This window comes from Echiichthys vipera (genome assembly GCF_963691815.1).
Source record: "Echiichthys vipera genome assembly, chromosome: 1".
Lineage (NCBI taxonomy): Eukaryota > Metazoa > Chordata > Actinopteri > Perciformes > Trachinidae > Echiichthys > Echiichthys vipera.
The window spans coordinates 32,716,089-32,735,754 of NC_139826.1; the positions used below are offsets into that span (position 1 = coordinate 32,716,089).

General features: G+C 40.3%; 1 protein-coding gene across 1 annotated transcript in view; it reads left to right on the forward strand.

Annotated features, from left to right (window-relative positions):
- Positions 1 to 19,666, forward strand: part of itga11a (integrin, alpha 11a) — a 53,534-nt gene that overhangs the window by 21,318 nt on the left and 12,550 nt on the right. Inside the window, exons 3-19 of the mRNA XM_083916113.1 lie at positions 602 to 714; positions 1,220 to 1,311; positions 1,574 to 1,688; positions 1,832 to 1,959; positions 2,170 to 2,318; positions 2,415 to 2,559; positions 3,052 to 3,217; positions 3,664 to 3,734; positions 6,694 to 6,838; positions 8,426 to 8,574; positions 10,254 to 10,397; positions 14,554 to 14,757; positions 15,512 to 15,642; positions 15,914 to 16,080; positions 17,832 to 17,971; positions 19,223 to 19,333; positions 19,485 to 19,570. Of these exons, the coding sequence (XP_083772239.1) occupies positions 602 to 714; positions 1,220 to 1,311; positions 1,574 to 1,688; positions 1,832 to 1,959; positions 2,170 to 2,318; positions 2,415 to 2,559; positions 3,052 to 3,217; positions 3,664 to 3,734; positions 6,694 to 6,838; positions 8,426 to 8,574; positions 10,254 to 10,397; positions 14,554 to 14,757; positions 15,512 to 15,642; positions 15,914 to 16,080; positions 17,832 to 17,971; positions 19,223 to 19,333; positions 19,485 to 19,570 (2,256 nt within the window). The remainder of the gene's footprint in view (positions 1 to 601; positions 715 to 1,219; positions 1,312 to 1,573; positions 1,689 to 1,831; positions 1,960 to 2,169; positions 2,319 to 2,414; positions 2,560 to 3,051; positions 3,218 to 3,663; positions 3,735 to 6,693; positions 6,839 to 8,425; positions 8,575 to 10,253; positions 10,398 to 14,553; positions 14,758 to 15,511; positions 15,643 to 15,913; positions 16,081 to 17,831; positions 17,972 to 19,222; positions 19,334 to 19,484; positions 19,571 to 19,666) is intronic.

Consider the following 19,666-nt stretch of genomic DNA (forward strand, 5'->3'; position numbering starts at 1 on the left):
ATGAGAGCTGTGTGGAGACAGTCCCAGCTCAGTATTTTGAGTACCGCACCTTTAACTACTCCGTAACCACACTTTGGTTGCCACACAGGGATATTGTGGTAATAAAGACTGGCACACACATTTTCACACTGACACACTAAAATGGTTCCTATTTACTGTGCAATATCCATAAGAAGTTATGTGTTCATATTTTGCTTATGCTATATAATTTTACCATGCAGGAGATGACTGTTTCCACTGTGTGGAACTGTTTATAAATGTGAAGTCTAGTGCTGCTGGACATGATTAAACATGCTTAGTTAACGTCCTAGGATAAATAAAGGTTCTTCTTCAGGTCAGCCCATGTGTTTTCTGTGGGTCACTGATGTTAACAGTCATATTCCCTCAGAAGATTAAATAACAGACAAAGATTCACTCTGAGATAGAACAAAAATAGTCAATCTTGCTCTACTATCTAACCTAGTGTTAGATAGTAGAGCAAGATTGACAAATGTAACTGTTTACAGGCAATAAATAACTATTGAAAGACTGTGTCAAGAAGACTTTGGTATAATTTTGCACTTTTCAGTGATGCTAACTCTTGGATTTTGTGTCTTTGCAGGTTATTAGTGGGCGCTCCATATGAAATGAATGGTCCTTACCAGACAGGGGATGTTTACAAATGCTCACTGAGCAAACGGACCAATGGCAACGGTTGCTCCAAGCTCAACTTAGGTATAATGTCACAAAATACAGTACAGTATATGATTACAATCATGAATGTACAACATCTTGATAAATGTTTAGGCATGTATTGTATTTGTATTGTAGGTGTTGTTGTCTGTATGTCTGTATGTTTCTCTGCAAGTGTCTCAGTAAACATCATGGTGGCATGTGTGAGACAGAAGTGTGCGTACCATACCAATAATTCCACATTTTACTGTTTTTTAAAATGGTTTATATACATTTCCACATGTGTGTTATACCACACATCTCACCACATGTCTTCTCATACCAGTTGCACATGTGTTGTGCTGGTTAGGAAGGCACACGAAATTTTGTCAAGTAAACGTTTTGGTCTGAGGATGTAGACGCTGCTTTAGCTGCCCAGACACCAATAACAAACCAAAGTCCCAGATGGTGGAACTTCTGTTTGGTCTCTGATGGATAGTGGATATATTTATGTATGAATGAGCCTGTGCATCCAAGATCCTCTCAGTGAGTTTCATTTTCCCTCAAGGAAGGATATCTCTGACCAACGTATCAGAGCGAAAGGACAAGATGAGGCTGGGAATGACGCTCACATCGAACCCTAGAGACAACAGCTTTGTGGTGAGTTTAAAACTAATTTAAATTATTGTCTTGAGATATAACATACAATAAAAGTTGGTTGCTGCAGAACCTTCTGAGAAAGTACACATTTAATAAAGTAGCAATGGTCAAAATGGGGGGGAAAAATCCCCCAAGATTGTCTTTTGATTATACAGTTGTCTCACTGCAGCTCTCCCTACGGCAGTGTTCTGAGAGCATGAACCTCTGTAATATGCTGAGGTCGATGATGTTGCCTGTATAAATGCATTCTTTTATGTTTCAGGCCTGTGGGCCACTATGGTCCTATGAGTGTGGCAGCTCTTACTACAGCACGGGCATATGCTCAAGAGTCAATGCAAGCTTCAAGTTTTCCAGAACCATTGCGCCTGCCTTTCAGAGTAAGCCTTAAAGTATGTTTTGTGTTTGACTAACATTAATGGACAGTTTTTAATTGCAGGAGAGTTTTATGTCCTCATATATGAACATCTGTTTTATTCATGTGTTCTCTCATGATGAAGTCTCATATTGAAAAAATTTTCAGGATGTGAAACCTATATGGACATAGTGATTGTTCTGGATGGCTCAAACTCCATCTATCCCTGGTATGAAGTGCAGGCATTTCTCATCAACATCCTTCAGAAGTTCTATATTGGACCAGGTCAAATACAGGTGTGTAAGAAAGGAAGGAACACTAAAAATCAATGAGATATATTGTTTATGTTCCTTGTTGCATACATTCAAATACTGGACTTATTTTGTACAGTAGTTTCTTTATCTCAAATACTGTCTCAGGTTTATTGTGCCTGTGATATCCTCATGAAAGAAGACAGAGCTCTTATTAACTGTGATAGATCATTGTCACTGTGTTTCATCTGACAGGTTGGAGTCGTTCAGTATGGTGAAAAGGTAGTGCATGAATTCAAACTCAGTGACTACAAATCCGTTGAAGAAGTGGTGAAAAGAGCGCGCAGTATCAACCAACGGGGCGGAGAGGAGACAAACACAGCTCTTGGCATCAACGTAGCACGGTACACTTTCTCTGTTTGTACAAATGAGCAACACTACTTCACTGCTCCTCCATTCTGTGGTTTATATCACTGATCATACCCAACATATGCTCACAGGTCACAAGCTTTTAAACAAGGAGGCCGACGCGGTGCAAAGAAAGTGATGATAGTGATAACTGATGGAGAGTCACATGACAGTGCGGATCTCCAGCAAGTCATCGAGGACAGTGACAAGGATGGCATCACCCGCTATGCCATTGCTGTAAGTCTGCCAGACCTATTTTTTTTTACCTGGGTTAATGCCTTACACTTTATGAGTTTTAACTTTCTGAATACATTTCCAGTGTAGTATTAAATCACCATAAACATTAATGAGGTAACCTCATGGAGTTCAGCATTGAATGGAGCCAAAAACACTTGAGCCCCCGGAGAGCTCCAAATACTATAAGTGCATCGGGAGTGCAGTTAAAGGTGTAAAATATCTCCTCCAAACCACATGCTTCTTTGGTTTGTGCCACTGCTGGTTCAGCTAATGGCACACTTGATTCCATCCAGTGACTTAGCTCGGCATGGACATCTGAGCAAAAACTCTGAAGTCATTTGGTTGAAAACTAGCTGGAATTAGTGAAAGCACTGGCTTTGGTGTAGAAAACCATAATCCTCTGAAAGCTTCTCATGGAGTGCTAATGTTAACCTGTTGTAGGTATATTTAAACGTGACGGATTCATTCGATTGATTGAGTGTTTCTTCACAGGTCCTCGGCTACTACAACCGTAGAGGAATCAACCCTGAGGCCTTCCTCAATGAAATCAAGTACATTGCCAGCGACCCAGATGATAAACACTTCTTTAATGTGACGGATGAGTCAGCGCTGAAAGATATTGTGGACGCACTCGGAGAACGCATCTTCAGTTTGGAAGGTTTTACATTACATTCATTTCGCAGAGTCTTTAGGCCAAAGACATTGGAAACATCCAAAACATTGGAAAATGAATTAACTAAAACAATAAAAAACAACTCAAAGTGTTTTCAGTGTATCAGTTCAAGTTCTTAGAACTAAGCAGCAGACCTTATAAACTACTTAGTAAAATACTGCTACATTTGCATGAAAACCTTTTGACTCCATATTTGGTGATTTATCTTTAACCCAACAATACGATGGTTCTCTGTGGAAAAATACAAACTTACATACTGTAAACTTGGATAAAGACAAAAATGTAATTAATGGATTAGTCAAGGAGACAGAAAAATGTGTGAAACATCCATATTGCGTGCCACAGCTCTTCTTAGGTTTGTGGTTGGCAGCCTAAATGTCTTTTTTTTGCTGCAGTGGTTCAAACTGTAAAAGTCTGAGTTGTTTACACAGGAACCAGTAAGAATGGGACAGCGTTTGGCCTCCAGATGTCTCAAGCGGGATTTTCCGCACACAACGTTGAGGTGAGTCTGACTTCTGCTACCACGTAGCCTCATATCATCTGTCAACATGTAGAACAACACACATTGTCTTGATTTCTGGCTCATCATAAGTCCTCCCCACAAGCTGCCATTTATCACTTTCCAGTCCCCCCCTGAGGTGCCTGCTGTGTGGCCCCAGAGGTTTAGGTCATCCTGATTTAGGGGGCCCTGACAGAAGAGACAGGCCTTTTTCCACTTCAACTGTGCAATGATTGGTAATGAGACACCACTTGTTCCCCAGGGAAACATATTCGTGAGAAGCTGAGGCAAGATTGAGACAGTTCTGCTGCGGAGTGGGTTGTTTTTCCGCTAACTTTACCGAGTGGTTTTTGATTGTATCTGAGAGTAGATTGTTGCAGGTGTGCTGGCTTTGAGGGTGACACAGCTGAGAGAGGGAGACAAGACACATCTCATCTTTTGTACGTGCTCTTCATACAAATTTGTTGATTTTGAATTCCTCCCTTTTTGCTGATGCATCCACTTTAATGTTCCAGTTCCCTTTCACAGTGTGAATTGTCCAGGGAGAAATAAAATATATCCCATTAACGATGAAAAAAATAAATATATTGCAGAATTTGCAGCTGGGTGGCAGGAATGGCTGGAAATTCTGTCCACAAGGCCAGATTCCAGAGATGCTCGACAACACCAACCTGAGTGTTGAGAGTAGGATAACTTGTTGGAAAGAATGTTGGGCTTTAAAGGAGAAAAACAGTCCCGAAATCCCAGATGGTTTTGCTGAATGCAATATGCGCCAACTCTGAAGGCTGCTTATGTCATATGCTATCCATATAAACGTTTCATGCATCTGCAAAAATAGTTTCTCAGTCTTCTGTTTGTTTTGTTAACTGTAACTAAACAATGCAGGAAAATAATCTCAAGGCTCTGTGTCTACTGTGATTCCAGTATTTACAGTACAATAGAGGATATACATTACTTGATTGTTGAGCTGGTCTAAAGTGTATATATCCTCTATACACTTTTGTATGTTTATCTAAAACAACAAATCTGGCCCCCTCACCCAATCAAAGTGAGGCTTGTGACCGTGCATGCAATGGCAGTAGAAATAGGTCACTGGTTTATAAGGTTGAAATGTTTTGGAGTTTCATTCATTTGCCATGGAGACCATTTTGACCAAAACAGTTGACCACATTGGCGTAGAGCTGCTGTCAGAAAGTGACGCAGTGTGAGCGTGGTGAGCACACAATTCCATCTTTCAGGAAGGAATCGTAAGCCGCATACTCAAACACTGGAAAATGTGTTGTCGGCATATTGTGTACAGCAAGAAAAAAAACATGAGCTTATTAAGTACAGCAACCCCATAATTACAGTGTCAGTGATACAAAGTATGGTGAACCATGAAAGATAGAAAAGGCCTCCTCTATCCCTGCTCGTGTCTGCAGCTAAGTGCACTTGCTGTTTTGTTTCCTTTGTTAAATTACAATCTAAAGTACACAAGGATCAAGTTTAAGCAGTGATTTGATAATGGACTTTGAACATATACTGCAAAACAGACTTGCTTTCTTTATAGTTTGTGTTCGTGTGAAAATGTTCTGCTGTAGCTTTTGTGAGTGTTAATAAAGTTGCTATCATGAATTCAGTTCCACCAAGTAGTTTTCTTCCATGTGTGAAGAAGTCTTCAATACAGTTTGGAGCTTGATGATATCATATCAAGATACACAAATAGAAAATGCATATTTGTTCCATTCAGTTCCCACAGGAGTTTACAAAAATAGCGCTATAAAATGCGATATTGTGTGATTGTTATTGAGATATGAAAAATCAGGAGATACAGGGTGCGATCCCTGGGAGTGTCAGTGGAAGGTTTGCCGTGGCTATGAAATAGGTTCATAAATAATTTGGACAAACCAAAAGAATAAACAGCAAAGAAGTTTTACCTGGGGAAGACTGGAGCTGTATCTATAAAGGGGAAAATGATTCACAATGTTAAACACGACTGGGCAAATGGTGTAAACCAAAGCTGTCGACTTACTGTTAAATTTAATATGATTTTTTATTTATTTTATTATTCAAGAAAAACACTGCACACTGTTTCTTCAAATTGAAGTGGTCCCGGTACGCTGCTATAGAAGAGGGAAAAAGTGAGATTTGTTCTGTGTGGAATCTGAGAGAAATAAAAACATTTTTATAAATTATTTTTTACTGCCCTCTGTAGTGGGAATTCCATGCTCTTTTAACAACATAAGGGAAGTCAGTTTATGGAGATGAATGGCTCACATCATCTGAAATCACTGTCTGAAAAAGTTGTATTTAGTGAATGCATGGTCAAGAACAAGAAATTCTTGTATAAGATGATTACACTTGTCGATCAAGTTGGACTGAATTGTGAGGATCATTGCTGGGAGTTGTTCTCTACTGCACTGTAAATAAAGATGTCTTATAAAGGTGCCTTATAATCCCATGAGAAAAGGACCAGGAGAGACGATTCAATAGATTTCAGTTGATTCATTCACTTTGATGGTCACTTTGATGGTCTATAAATCAATGGTCCATCTAAAAGTGAATTGCTGCAACAAGAACATATTGAGGATATATATAGACTTGCTCAATATGTTATTGTTGTAGCAACATCTGCATGAAAGTGATCTGATGTACCGCAGGAGAGAGAAAGAGGGATACATTTAATTAGATTTCCTTTCATAATCTTTTAAAGTAATCCAAACCCTTGTGTTTATCACTGTTACCAAGATAACGTTTCGCCACAAGTGGAGTTGCATCATCATTATTCTCACTGAAACTAAAGTGAGCCAAACACACAGGCTATGCTCCAAAACGGTGGTCAAACTTTAAGTCCCATGTGTGTATCATCAGTGTATACAGTAATTGCTATGTTACGTACATGTTCGGCACAGGCAACCAGATGATTCTCTATTACTCTAATGTTTAAATTATAAAATTGTACTTTACCGCACCTCCCCTACAGGATGGCATTCTGGTGGGAGCAGTCGGGGCTTACGATTGGAACGGAGCAGTGCTGAAGGAAACACGACAGGGGAAGGTGGTCCCTCCCAAGTCTTCCTACACACAGGAGTTCCCTGAAGAGCTCAAAAACCACGGTGCCTACTTGGGTGAGTAGAAATTATTTCCAAGGAGTGGAAAAATCATGACTAGATTGTCATGGATATGTCGATGATGGAAGAAGAAATGTAGAGAAGGTACAATGTTCTAATAATAATAACGAAGGCTACGCTTAAACACAGTTTAAAACATTTGCTCCCACGGCCACCAACCTTTAATTTCTGTTCACATCCTCTTGTTCTTGTAGAAGAACTGTGGTTTTGCACTAACTATATTAGCTGCAACCCATCTCAGTAAAGTGTCCCCATTGCTCCAGTGCTTTCCATCATATCCAACCCCATGTCACTCCACCACCACAGACCTCTGCTTTTACCATCAGTGGTTTTTCTCTCAGCTTATGCACCAGGCTGCCAATGGACGCCATTCTAGACTCAATAGTAATATGAGGTGGAAGCAAAATTTTGGACAGGCTGGGAGAAAGTTAAAGCTGGGGAAAAAGGGGTATAGAGATGAGAGATGAAGGTGGAAAACTATACCAGGCGTAAGTGGAATTTTTAGTGGGAAAAGACGAAATAGAAGAAGAAACCTGAGAAACCAGAACATCCAGTTCTGCGTAACTGAATGCAGCTCACTGAGTTGCAAATCCTCAAACTGCAAACTTTTACTATTTTTCCTTGCGTCATGCAGATCACTGCTATGAAATTCAAGTTAAAAGTCTGGTCCAATAACTGTTAGCACACTCAGACAGTGGAACAAAGCAAGGTGTCTGGGATCTTTACTGCATTTTGACTGTCACGCAATCAGTTGAGACTTCAGCCACCCTCAGCAGGGAACCAGTGGATTGCTTACTCAAGGTAGGGAATGAGTCCTTACCCCAAGTGGAGGAGTTCAAGTATCTCGGGATCTTGTTCACGAGTTAGGGGACGATGAAGCGTGAGTTTGGAGAATCGGAGCAGCGGGGGCGGTGTTGCAGTCGCTCTACCGCACCGTTGTGACGAAAAGAGAGCTGAGGCGGAAGGCAAAGCTCTCGATCTACCGGTCAATCTTCGTTCCTACCCTCACCTATGGTCATGAAATCTGGGTCATCACCGAAAGAACAAGGTTGCGGGTACAAGCGGCCGAAATGGGTTTTCTCAGGAGGGTGGCTGGAGTCTCCCTTAGAGAGAGGGGGAGAAGTTCAGCCATCCGTGAGGAACTTGGAGTAGAGCCACTGCTCCTTTGCGTTGAAAGGAGCCAGTTGGGGTGGTTTGGGCACCTAGTAAGGATGCCCCCTGGGCGCCTCCCTAGGGAGTTGTTCCAGGCACGTCCAGCTGGGAGGAGGCCTCGGGGAAGACCCAGGACTAGGGGGAGAGATTATATCTCCACACTGGCCTGGGAACGTCTCGGGATCCCCCAATTAGAGCTGGTTAATGTGGCCCGGGAAAGGGAAGTTTGGTATCCCCTGCTAGAGCTGCTGCCCCCACGACCCGACCCAGGATAAGCGGTTGAAGATGAGTTAAGATGAGATGAGACACAATCAGTTTACATCCTTTACAGATCCATAGTCAATAGAAGAAAAGGATGATTACTAACATAACATGTAATATCCCATATGGTTTATTTTGGTCTCTAAACCTTTATGTTTTATGCCACACCAGGTTATACTGTGACGTCTGTGGTGTCAGCCAGAAACGGCCGTCTACTCGTAGCAGGAGCTCCACGATTTAACCACACCGGCAAAGTCATCATCTTCACTCTGAAGAACTCGGGCAACCTCACCATCCTGCACTCCCTCAAAGGCCAGCAGGTACTGGAGCGTCCAGCACTTCATCTGCCTGATGAAAAGTGTATCAGCTGTAGGCCAGTTGCACACTGATGTACTTTAGTCCTGTGTGATTTGGAAGAATGCCTACAACTAGGAATTTCATAGGACATTGTTATCAATCACTGCTCGCCGTCCATTAGCATGTCTGCAGCGGTGTTGTTTTTGATACTACTGTACTTCTTGGGATGATCAAAGTCTGACCTTTTTGAATTCTATATGTACTGTAGTCCTTTAAATCGACAAGTTTGTTACTCACTAACATTTTTAAAAGGTAAAAGCAACTCAAAATATGTGGAAAAAGGCGCGTTGATCAAACTCTGATTCCATTCCACTCATTCTTCAAATTTAATTGCTGCAATCGGTGGATTTGCCCGTGGTGGGCGAAGGCAATATGTGTACTTTTTTGTGTCAGGTTCAACTAGTGAACTGTGACTCAGAGATTTGCTAAATTGATCAATAGCAAGCTGTCTTGTCAGTGCAGATCTTTATAGGAACAGAGACCTGGAGAGCCCAAAGCTGTTGTAGCTTATCAGCTGTGTCCCACTGTTGGAGTATAAACTGCTTCACAAAAAAAGGGAAGGTTTGTAGACAGTCATGAGACACGAGTCAATAGTTTAACCATGTCTGTAGAATAAACTCTGTGAACTTTGTGTCCCATTTTATTACATTTATTTGTGACCTTTTTGCTTAAAAAAATAGTTGGTTAGGTATTTTCAGTATGTTGTGGACAGCTAAGTAAGTTTTAAAATAAATAAATGAATAAAAACATGCTCATGGGGCATCTCTTCATGATCATACATTATGTGCAACAACCAGATTTTGGGATAGATCTCCTCTTCCCCTCTGGTTTTGATATTTTAGTACCCAGAAGTTCTATATATTTTATATTTAACTCTCGAAAGAAATAATTATTTTTTTTCCAGATTCAGTAACATTTGAAATAAATCAAATGGCTGGAAACAGTTTCATATGCATTATTTAAAAATGGAAAGAGACTATAGCCAAATGGATTTTCAATTAGAAATTTAAGTTCAATAAAATGACTCTGCTCCACTATTACATCCAAATGATATAAACATGACATACTACACTGATGGTGCAGGTTGACACTTTCACTACATGTGTAGTCTCTATTACTGTTTATGTTTTATTTGGTGCTATAAATTATTATTGTTAATGTTCTATAATCTCAATGTTTGGACTTTGGGTGAACAGAAAATAATTTAATCCCACTATCTGAGTCACATTAAGTTTAAAAATAATCATCCTTTGAAGGGAAGTGTCACACACACATAACTGGCAACCCTTCACAGGCTGAAGGCCTGAAGTGATCCTGCAGCAGCTTACATTGTACCTTGTCAGCAACAGCTCATCCAGAACAGCAGATGTTTTTTTGCACAGATCTTACTACTCCTGAGAAAAGAGCTGTTTTTTAATAGTCAGATGTTTCTAATCCGAAGAAGAGAGAAGAAGAAGAAGAATTTCAGGCTACACAACCAACCAGTAATGCTAATACATAATAAATGTAATACGTTCTTTTAAAGGAGCTGTTCTCAACATTCAGAACATTAATATCTTTTTTCAAGTAAAGCACCTTTAAGGAATTCAAACTGATAAATGATAAAAATCTTAGAATGACATGACATATACGTCTCTTTCAGATTGGCTCCTACTACGGCAGTGAAATTGCACCTGTGGATATCGACGGAGATGGTATAACTGACAACCTTTTGGTGGCAGCACCCATGTTCTTCAGTGGAGGCTTGGAGAAGGGAAAGGTCTATATCTACAGAGTGACAGAGCTGGTGGGTATAAACTCTTTACACAAACGCAGGGAGGGAGGACACATACAGAGATGAATCAATTTCCGACACAGAATTGGGTCAACACCTGTTCAAACTCCAGACATTTCCAGCAATTTCTTCCTCACCAGAAGTGTCCGGTAACACTTGCCAAACCAGACTCTTTTGCATTCCAGCGCCACAGTTTACACAGTGACATGCCGCAAGCAGACATTTGACACATGACTTTGTCCAGATCAAATGTGCAGATAAAATGCTGCCATGCCAGCGTGCAGACTTTTATAGATGTTAATAATGAACTCAACAGGAAAGTATTCTGCCCCTTCTAACCCATTTCCAGCCAACCATTTGGAGGTGAAAACTTTCTTTAATAGAAGGAAATTTCTCAGTGCTTCAGGTCTGTCTAACTCATTGGAATAATAAATGTCTTCAGCTGTTTTGTATCCATGGACCAGACATGGAAGATGCATTTAAATATCTGGTGTGGCCCAAACCACATCACAGCTCGCAGAGTCTGTCAGAAAAACAACACAAACAGAGAGAAATCACTCTTTTTTAACGCCTGTCATCATCGGGACTTTAATGCCACATGTTCAGGGTAATTAATTATCATGATGTGGTCGATTCAGGTGTTGCGGTAGATGCTGCACAGTGCTATTGTTCTAGGAAACTATTTAAGTTTGGACTTGCTGGTTCAAAAATGTATCCCTGTGGCTACAGGGAATATAACACATCCAATGTGATTCTGCAGACTTGACTTGTGTGCACAAATGCAGTTTCACTGGCATCGAGCATCTATGGTGCTATCCATTTTTAGCAAGCAGTGTGGCTTTAGCCATGGCAATGTGGGACATTCAATCCAGATCAACATATCTTAGCAAAGACAGAGTTCTGTTATGTCTACCTGCAGGACAGCACCTCATTTAATAGATGTGCATAACCCGTTCTCAACCAAAGTTCTCAACCACCTATAGACGCTTGTTCAGGACCCTTTGTGCGTTACTTTTCAATGCATTGCATAACCCTGCGCATCAAACTATGAAGCTCCACTACCGTCACTGTTGTAAACCTGTGACATGTGGTAAAGGTTGTGAATTCAAACACAACCACTTGGTTATGTTTAGGCAACAAAGACAGTTGGTTAGGTTGGTAAGGAAAAGATTGTGAGTGGGGTTAAAATGATACTTGTTATGTATCTTAAGTTATGCGTGGGAAACACGGGTCACAAACGATGGTATCCTGAGGTAAAAGTCCTGTGTCCTACACAGACATGCTCTTTCTTCTGGAGCACTTGCTCTTAAAGTTTAAAGCCAGGTACATCTCATGTAAATGACGCTAATGAGTGCCTTGTGCATCCGTATCAAATACAGAAGGGCATAAAGAAGGATTGAGTTGTATAAGGTGTATATTAATAATAATAATTCAATTTACAGTGAAAAGCGGTTATAAGAATTATTTGTATATCAAATGGATCATCTTCAGGACCTACAGCCTCACAGAGCTGCTAGCGTCGCTGTAGACTTGTCTTATTTATTTACCGTAGATATTTTCCCATTCATTTTAACTTCATATGAGTGGGCTGTCTTGACTAATCAGAAATATATGAGAGTTATATCTGGGATAGAGTCAATCATTACTAAATTATTGTTAAATACTAAAGAACAACCGCAAGTTGATACTGACCTGCCTTTGCACCAAGCACTATGAGCAAAACTTAAACGTATATTTTTCTGATTTATGCGTCTAAAATGTGCCATTTGTCAGATTTAGACAGACTGCTGATGCGCTGCTCCTCAGGGATTTCCACAGCAGAGGGAAGCCAAATTGCGTTCATCCATCCACACACACCTACATTGCCATGATACTGTACTGGATTAAAATGGGTGCGCCCTTTAAGTCCAAAGCTCAAAAAAAAGTTACCTAAAGTCTGGCAGCTGGTCGAAAATAAGATTCCATTCGCAGTTCAACAGAAAAGAAGCTGCAATTATAACTTACTGCTGAGCCACTGCAGAATGGCCGTGACCCTTCATGGCCTCCTCACAAACCATATGTTTCAAATTTAAATAGCGCTGAATATATTTTTCCCTATTTCCCCATCAGTCTCCCTCTTTGTCACACGTGCACACATCAGGTAGCCGAAAAGTAAAATCTACCTCCCTGAATCAACTCCCTTCCCATTTATTCAACTATAATAACAAGTGATCTCATGTTTCGTCTTCTAACCCTAAATTATATTATGAGCTGGGATGCCAAGTGGAGCAATGATATGCAAGACTACTGATGGACTGAAGTATTTGGTGAAATTTCCAGTCAAGTAGTTGCGTTCAAAGACATGGATATTTTCCATCTGACTAAGAATAGAACTTCAAATAAATACACTTAAGCTATAAGGCGTTCTTAAGATCTTTTACGACCTAGAGGTAAAATTCCTCACTTTTTTGTTGCCAGATGTTAAAGATATTGGAGTTCAAAAAGGCAGAATTAAAGGATTGTGTGGAAAACACAGAAGCTTATCCAAACTTTATCTTTTGTTTCATTTGAGGAAAGAATTAAAAAAAACTTGTTTGTTACTTTGTACTGTGTAAACTCTGACATGATTAGTTGAATAAAGATGGTTTTGAGACACTGAAACAACAAACCCAGCTGGATGGAGAGAGAGGCCAACAATCTCTTCTTTAGTCTTGTTATGAGACATCTGATAGATCATTTGAAAAAGAAATCACTCAGACCTGCCAGAAGGCATAGATGTACCCTTTAGACATACAGTAGGACTTTCCCTACAGTTAATGTGCTGTTTTGAAAAATGTCCTTTTGGCATATGCTTCAGTTTTCAATAAAGTCTTTGTCCTGTACTATATAAACAACATGTGCTTTCTGTATGTTGTTTGGGCGTGTGTGTCATGTTTTGTTTGATATATCAGGATTTGCATGCTGATTGTGATTTTCTAGACATTCTCGTTGCCTCTAACTAGGTAGGTCGGGATTCATTGATTTTGCCATAACGGTGGCTACATGACATCATGCTTAACCTGAGTATTTTAAAGAAAGTCTACGGTGTCCTGATTCATGCATTGTTGCCCTGTAAAAATCACATAACTTGTCTGTGTGTGCGCCGGTTTGTTTTGTGTGTGAGAGTCATCGTGCCGCTAACCCAAAGCATCAAGGAGAAAAGCTGTAAAAATGTCAGAGAGAACGGCAAACTCCAGCCTTATATCTGCCAAAATCATCTTAAATTGGAGGCATGGGAGCCTTTTGGATATCTACATAGTGACCAGGGAGTTGTTGTAGATGATGGCTATACAAATTTGCAAAGCACGCCATCTAAAAGCAACTGCAAAGGGTCCAACACTTCAAATAGTACATTGTCAAGTCCAATTTTCCAAAACACTGGGTAATACATAAAATATGATATCGGATACTTTACAGTATATACACATGAAGCACGCCACTGTAGAGAAACTAGTAACTAACACTTTGCTGGAAAGAGCTCCACAAGGGACTCATGCAGCCAAAGAAATGCACCCTTCAGCCAAATCTGAATCCTATTTTGGAGGCCCAAACAAAGGTGAACTATCTGGGTTGTTACCCATAATGCACCAGTCCAAGATGCACACAGCTGTTGTCTTTACAGTGGATTGTGGGAAGGGATGCTTTGGGAGCAAGTTAAACAAAGTGAGAAGTTGTGTGGACGGTATAAACAACACACAAGGAGTTTATTTTTTTATGTTGAAAGAGCAGATTTCATCAGATCATATTTCTTTGGTTCCAATGTGTTTCCAGTTGATTTAGTCCAGTTACTCATACTCAAGGACACAGTGCCTGGGAGGAGAATCGAGCTCTGGAAATACATGAAAGGTTTTTTTCATCTTGTGTTGTGGTTTAAAAATGGTTTTGTTCACCGACCCTGATTGTTGCAATTCATTTTTTTGTGATGAGTACTCTCCTACTCCGGGGACTCCCCACAAAGCTAATGTCAAATGTCAATACCAGTATATAATCTCAAATTATAACGTTAAAAGATCTAAACTTTCTCTTAAAGGGAAATTCAGATTTGTATGCAGTGGGGAATAGGATAGGAGCAAGACTACAATGATTTGTGTAACATGTATAAAAAATATATTCACAGGCGTGCATCATTATGTTTCCCTTCATCCCCCAGAATCGTTTCATCCTCGAGGGGGCGTTGGAAATCCATAATGGTGGCCAGAACGCTCGCTTTGGCTCCTCGCTCGCTCCTGTCCCCGATCTGAACGGTGATGGCTTCAATGACTTGGTGGTCGGAGCCCCTCTGGAGGATGACCACAAAGGAGCCATTTATGTTTTCTTCAGCCAACACAACAGAATACTACGCAAATACAAACAGGTAGGAGGTGATCAAAGAGTACATTTGTACAATTTGTTTTTGCCTATTGACTTTAATTATTTATATTACTCCTGATCATTTTACAAAGCATCCCATGTGTTTTTTTAATTTCATTTATCACCTTTTAGGTAAAATAAAAAAGTCAATACAAATAAATGTCATTTGTACTTCAGTCATAGTACTGTATCCAAATGTGCAAGATGTTTACTTGGTCCAAAAGCCAAAGGTCAGTTAGAGGCCACCTGTCAGTGAAGGCAAACACGACAAGACAAGGAGCAAGAGGGCCAGCAGGGAACAGGCTGCAGCATAGACTGTCTAAAATATGGTCGTGATCTCTGTGACTTCACCCACTGGTTTCTGGGAAGTCAAAATTAAGCCAAATGTGTGTGGCTCTGCCCAACGCCACCTCCCAGCTAATCCAAAAATCTGTCCACCTCTGACGTCAACCCTCCGTCAGTCAAAGCAGCACTCCCTTAATTATGCGTTTAATACTTTAAGCCTTAATATATTTCAACGGGCGAGTTATAAGAAAATTCATGCCCCTGAACAGTTGCCATGAACAGGGAAATTAGCTAAAGAGGAAACATTAGCATGTTTATTTCTGCTATTGAACTGGACATTTTAACATGGTGTTCTATGGGGATTTACTCGCTTCTGGAGCCAGCTTCAAAAATGACTTTAATCACAACATTGTAAACTGTGGCTGTTGTCATTATGACCGTTTCGTAATCAGATTCTTCTGTCTGTTTCTCAGAGGATAGCAGCTGCAGATTTGGCTCCTGGCCTGCTGTACTTTGGTCGCAGTATTCACGGCACTATGGACATGAACAACGATGGTTTAGTGGACCTGGCAGTAGGTTCCCTTGGTGCTGCTGTTCTTCTTTGGTTAGTATTTCAACTAGTAAATAATACTGCTATATTATTTAAGACGGTTATTGCAGTTATTTCTTCAAAAGCACAAGTTAGTCCCAGCTCTTTAAATACATTTCATCAGTTACTTTAAATAAACTCCTCTTTTCCATGCTGTGATTTCCTCGCTGTAACATTTACTGTTAAACACTCAGAGCTTTATTGACACCTTGAGAAAGAATGATATATTATTGAGTGTCAAAGGTCATGACTTGGATTCACCTGTAACACTCTTATGTCGTCACAGGTCACAAAGTGTTGTCCGGATATATACCACTATCAGGTTTGAGCCCAGTAAGGTGAACATCTTTGTGAAGGACTGTCAGAGAGGTGGAAAAGATGTGACCTGTATGTCAGCCATTGTATGTTTCAACATCACTGCCAGGACAGCCATTCCTCCCACACAGGAAATTGGTAAGCCAGCAAAAATAATCCACTGCTGTGGAAGTATTTCAGTAAATTTTCCAAGTCCCCCTGCTCTTCTTTGCCTGATGTTTGGCATCTTGCAGAGGTTAATAAAACCCTCTTTCATCTTTTAGTTAAGCAGACCCTTATTCCTATCAAATCTATAGATATAAACCGAGTCTTAGGAAAAGTATAAATGTATATATTTTCTCTTGAAAGGAAGATGCTGACACTGCCAGCGGTATTGTGAAACCTCCAAATAATGTCAGTGTCAAACCTTAAACAGATCATTTTTACCGATACATTTGAGCAAAGAGATTTATATTTCTGATCTGTTGCAATATAGTTCAGATGTTGTATGGATTGTGATACACAACAGGGTGAAACAAGGCTGTCTTTAAGTGAGAAAGGGCATTCAGCTTTCTCCATATATATATATATATATATATATATATATATATATATATACACACACATCCTTCTGGCTCCAAGAGACATTTCATCTCCTCCTTCCTTCCATCCAGAGTGGCGCCAATACAAAACGTTTCTTTACAATCAGTAAGAGATTCTGATCTCACTGCCTTTCTCTGCCAAAGCTAATGCTGCCGCCTCTAAAAATGGTATATCTGAACCACACTGGTGCTATCAGATGTTCCTTTTATTGTGTGGACGCTGGTTGGAATGTATCTACCAGTGTATCTCTGTTTTATTAGGCTTAAAAACAGTTGAAAAAATAGAGTTGTTTCTAATTCTCCAGTGGTGGTGACGGCTCATAGACAACTCAGTCCTGCAGATGGGTGTTAGCCCACCTTCATGTAACAGCAGGGTTTCAACTTACAATTTGTTTTAAGAGTATGATGGTGGGGTCCAGTTTCACTGTGTATTGGGCTTCTCTGAAGCAGAGGTGCAGGGGAAGCGTGTTCGGAGTTAACCTCTTGACCCACGGACATCTTTATCAAATCTATCAAGCGTGTCAAAACAGAGTAGTAGGAAGAACGTAGAGACTGATCTTGTCTTCGCTGGTTGCATACAGTGGAACACGTTTATTTAATTTTCCTCTTATTGTCGTGTCTGGCTAGTAACGCATGGCAGATGTGCTGGTGCTTGTGAGTTCACTGTGGTCTACTGCATAAAATGGAACTTTTTTTTTTAGTTTAGTAAGTTAATATTATTTATACAAATATCTGTTTACAGGATGAATATGTGCTATAGCCAAATTGCTCCTGAAACTGGAAGACCATTTAAGTTTCTCTTATTATAAAAAAAAGATTTTTTTTTTATAATAGTTGATAATGATCACCGTGATGTGGTGAAAGGTGGAGCAAAGCTTTGAATGCAGTGTCCATTATGTCCGCAGATCTTTTTGCATAAGGCAATAAGATTTCTCCCTCCCTCTAATTCTCTAGTTGACATCAAATGCAACTCATGCACAAGTTCACCCTTAGTAGATTTTTCCCTCATGCCGTGAAAACACGAGGCAATAAATGAAAAGCCTTTTTAAACAATGTGGCTTGGAAATGACTCCTGAAGCCAGAGGGTTTGGATTCTTGTATATGTTGGTCACACATTCATCATATGTTCAGAGTCGAGCTAATACTGCATTGTACTGCTACAATGAGTCATTTACCATAGCCTCGTGCAGGCATTTGTAAATGAATCTGCACTAACTCCAGTAAGAACAGAGGTCCATCTGTCTTAGAAACATTTGAACAGGATTGTAATTTCATAGAAGTGTAATTTCTTAACTCCTCCTCCAACAGGGATCAAATTTAATGTCTCTACTGCGGAGAGACGTTTCAATCCTCGGGCTGTACTGGACAACCCGAGCAAGCTGCAGCCTCAAAACCTGACCCTCTTTCCCGGAGAAGAGTTCTGCGAACACATCTACTTCCACGTCATGGTGAGGCCCATGATGAGGGTTGGGAAAGAGAGAGCGATGAGGGAGTCTGCTTTAAAATTGTTATTTATTAATTTAAATTAATAATTAGTCCCAAGACTAATCCAAGACGTATCCCAGGGGTTTACCCTATCTTTGGATAGGTGAGGTGGCTGAGAGATAGACTACCTTACAAGTTGGATACTGTGGAAAGTTTTAGTAGTGTTTAGTTAGTGTGGTGCTGGCCTCCTTTAAAGAAGTTCTCAGTCTTGTACAGCTCTGTAAAACCAAGTTTCTCCACAAAGAATTGTGCAAAATCACCCAGAACAGAGATGCAAGTTTCCTGGAAATGAGTGATTCAGCATGAAAAAATCTCCACAATTACTAATCAACTAAGAAAGCCTTAGTTAAAATGACAGATTAGTCGTCTAAATGACTAAAAGGGTTAGCTATCCCGGCGTCGGCAGACTAATTTGCAGATGTGTTTTAGTCTGGAACCTCTTGGTTTATTGTCGATTGCCAATGGTGCACAACAAAATGCCTCTGGATGCATTTTTACAACAGTGCTGATCAACACATGCAGGTTTAGGCAGTGCTTGGTGTGTTTACAAGCAGGAAAAAAAATGGCTGCAGGGTCACAAACTTTCTGAAATTACAGCTACACAGTACACTAAAATGCGTTTCTGAAAACATTTTATGCGAGATACAGGCACTACCGAAACAGTATCTTGATTCATAATTGATCGGTGCTGTCTAGTTTGACAGTTTGACCTGAGGCTGGTCAGCTGCGATGGACAGAGAATGCCGGTAATGTTCAGTAACATGGCATGGCGCTTAAAAACCTGCCCAGGGCTGGGTCAGCTGGAAATCTGGAGTTTGCAGATTCTTCTGGTACCTAGGTTATGGTTAATCTAGTCTCATTCAAAGGTTAAAATACTGTTTTTATTTGTGTGGGTTTCTTTTACGAGAAGTGAATTCTGACAGATCACTGGACATTTGTAGTTTTTGTTAAATAAATGTTGGATTCAATAAAACAGTCAGTCAGCTACCTTAGTCTTAAAATGTCATGATTGATATCGGTCTCCCACATTGGTCAAAACCAACACACACTGCACATTCAGATAAGATTAGAATAATAATATATTTAGAGCATTTCTACATCCTGTACATTTGTGTAAACCTTTTAAGAGCAAAATATCTGAGTGCCATAGATAAAGTGCCCTGATAAATGAGTAAGTCCACAGGCTAATCTTTGAACTTAATGTTGTATATTAGGAGACCACAGACTACGCACGGCCCATAGTGTTTTCTGCACAAGTGGGGCTACAAGATCCAGCCCAAGGACCAGTTCTGGATGAAAGCTGGCCTACTGTCGTGAGGACTGAGGTGAGAGACAATGTGACAGCTTATCCTGTCTCTGCTTTCAAGTTATTGAAAAATGCTCCCATCAATGATCATCTCATTCTATCAAAGTACGCATGGAAAGGAAAGGATGAGTAGTTTCTTTGTCTTGACTAAAGCATGTCTCTCTTGCTAGCTGCCCTTCTGGAACGGCTGTGATGAGGACGACCGCTGCATGCCCGACCTCGCACTGCAGAGTATGACCGACCTGATGACTGGAAAGTAGGTACACACATGAGAAGACACAGACATACGGTATTTACACACAGATTTCAATTTGAAAAAATGTCGCTTAAGTCACAATCTACTTTTATTATA